Here is a 358-nt window from a genome sequence, read left to right as displayed (position 1 = left end):
TATAATTTACAGATAGAGCAGGTCTAGACCTCTCTATAATTTACAGATAGAGCAGGTCTAGACCTCTCTATAATCTACGGATAGAGCAGGTCTAGACCGTGCAGGAATGCGTCACAGGTCGGATTGGAACCCCGGACCCCCAAACCTCTCAGTACACGTGCGCCCGATCTACCGCTGGACCAACCCGGCCACGGCACCACAGCTGCAACGTGTTGAAGTGAAGATGGGGGACGAATGTGTCCACGTGTGAATAAGACACAGTGTCTGTGTCTCGCTTCGTCGCCATCGCTGCTCCGACCTTGCGTGATGAACGGAGATCTCAGGAGAGGACGTCCCTGCTCCTCGTCCCCCCCCCCCC

General features: G+C 55.3%; 1 protein-coding gene across 1 annotated transcript in view; it reads left to right on the top strand.

Annotated features, from left to right (window-relative positions):
* Window positions 1-106: 106 nt before the first annotated feature.
* Window positions 107-358, top strand: part of LOC117939045 (rho GTPase-activating protein 8-like) — a 13,263-nt gene continuing 13,011 nt past the window's right edge. Inside the window, exon 1 of the mRNA XM_034864087.1 lies at window positions 107-246. Coding sequence (XP_034719978.1) covers window positions 107-246 — 140 coding nt within the window. The remainder of the gene's footprint in view (window positions 247-358) is intronic.

This window comes from Etheostoma cragini, chromosome 23 (assembly GCF_013103735.1).
Source record: "Etheostoma cragini isolate CJK2018 chromosome 23, CSU_Ecrag_1.0, whole genome shotgun sequence".
In the NCBI taxonomy this organism is placed as follows: Eukaryota; Metazoa; Chordata; class Actinopteri; order Perciformes; family Percidae; genus Etheostoma; species Etheostoma cragini.
This window is presented reverse-complemented; position numbering and strand designations above follow the sequence as displayed.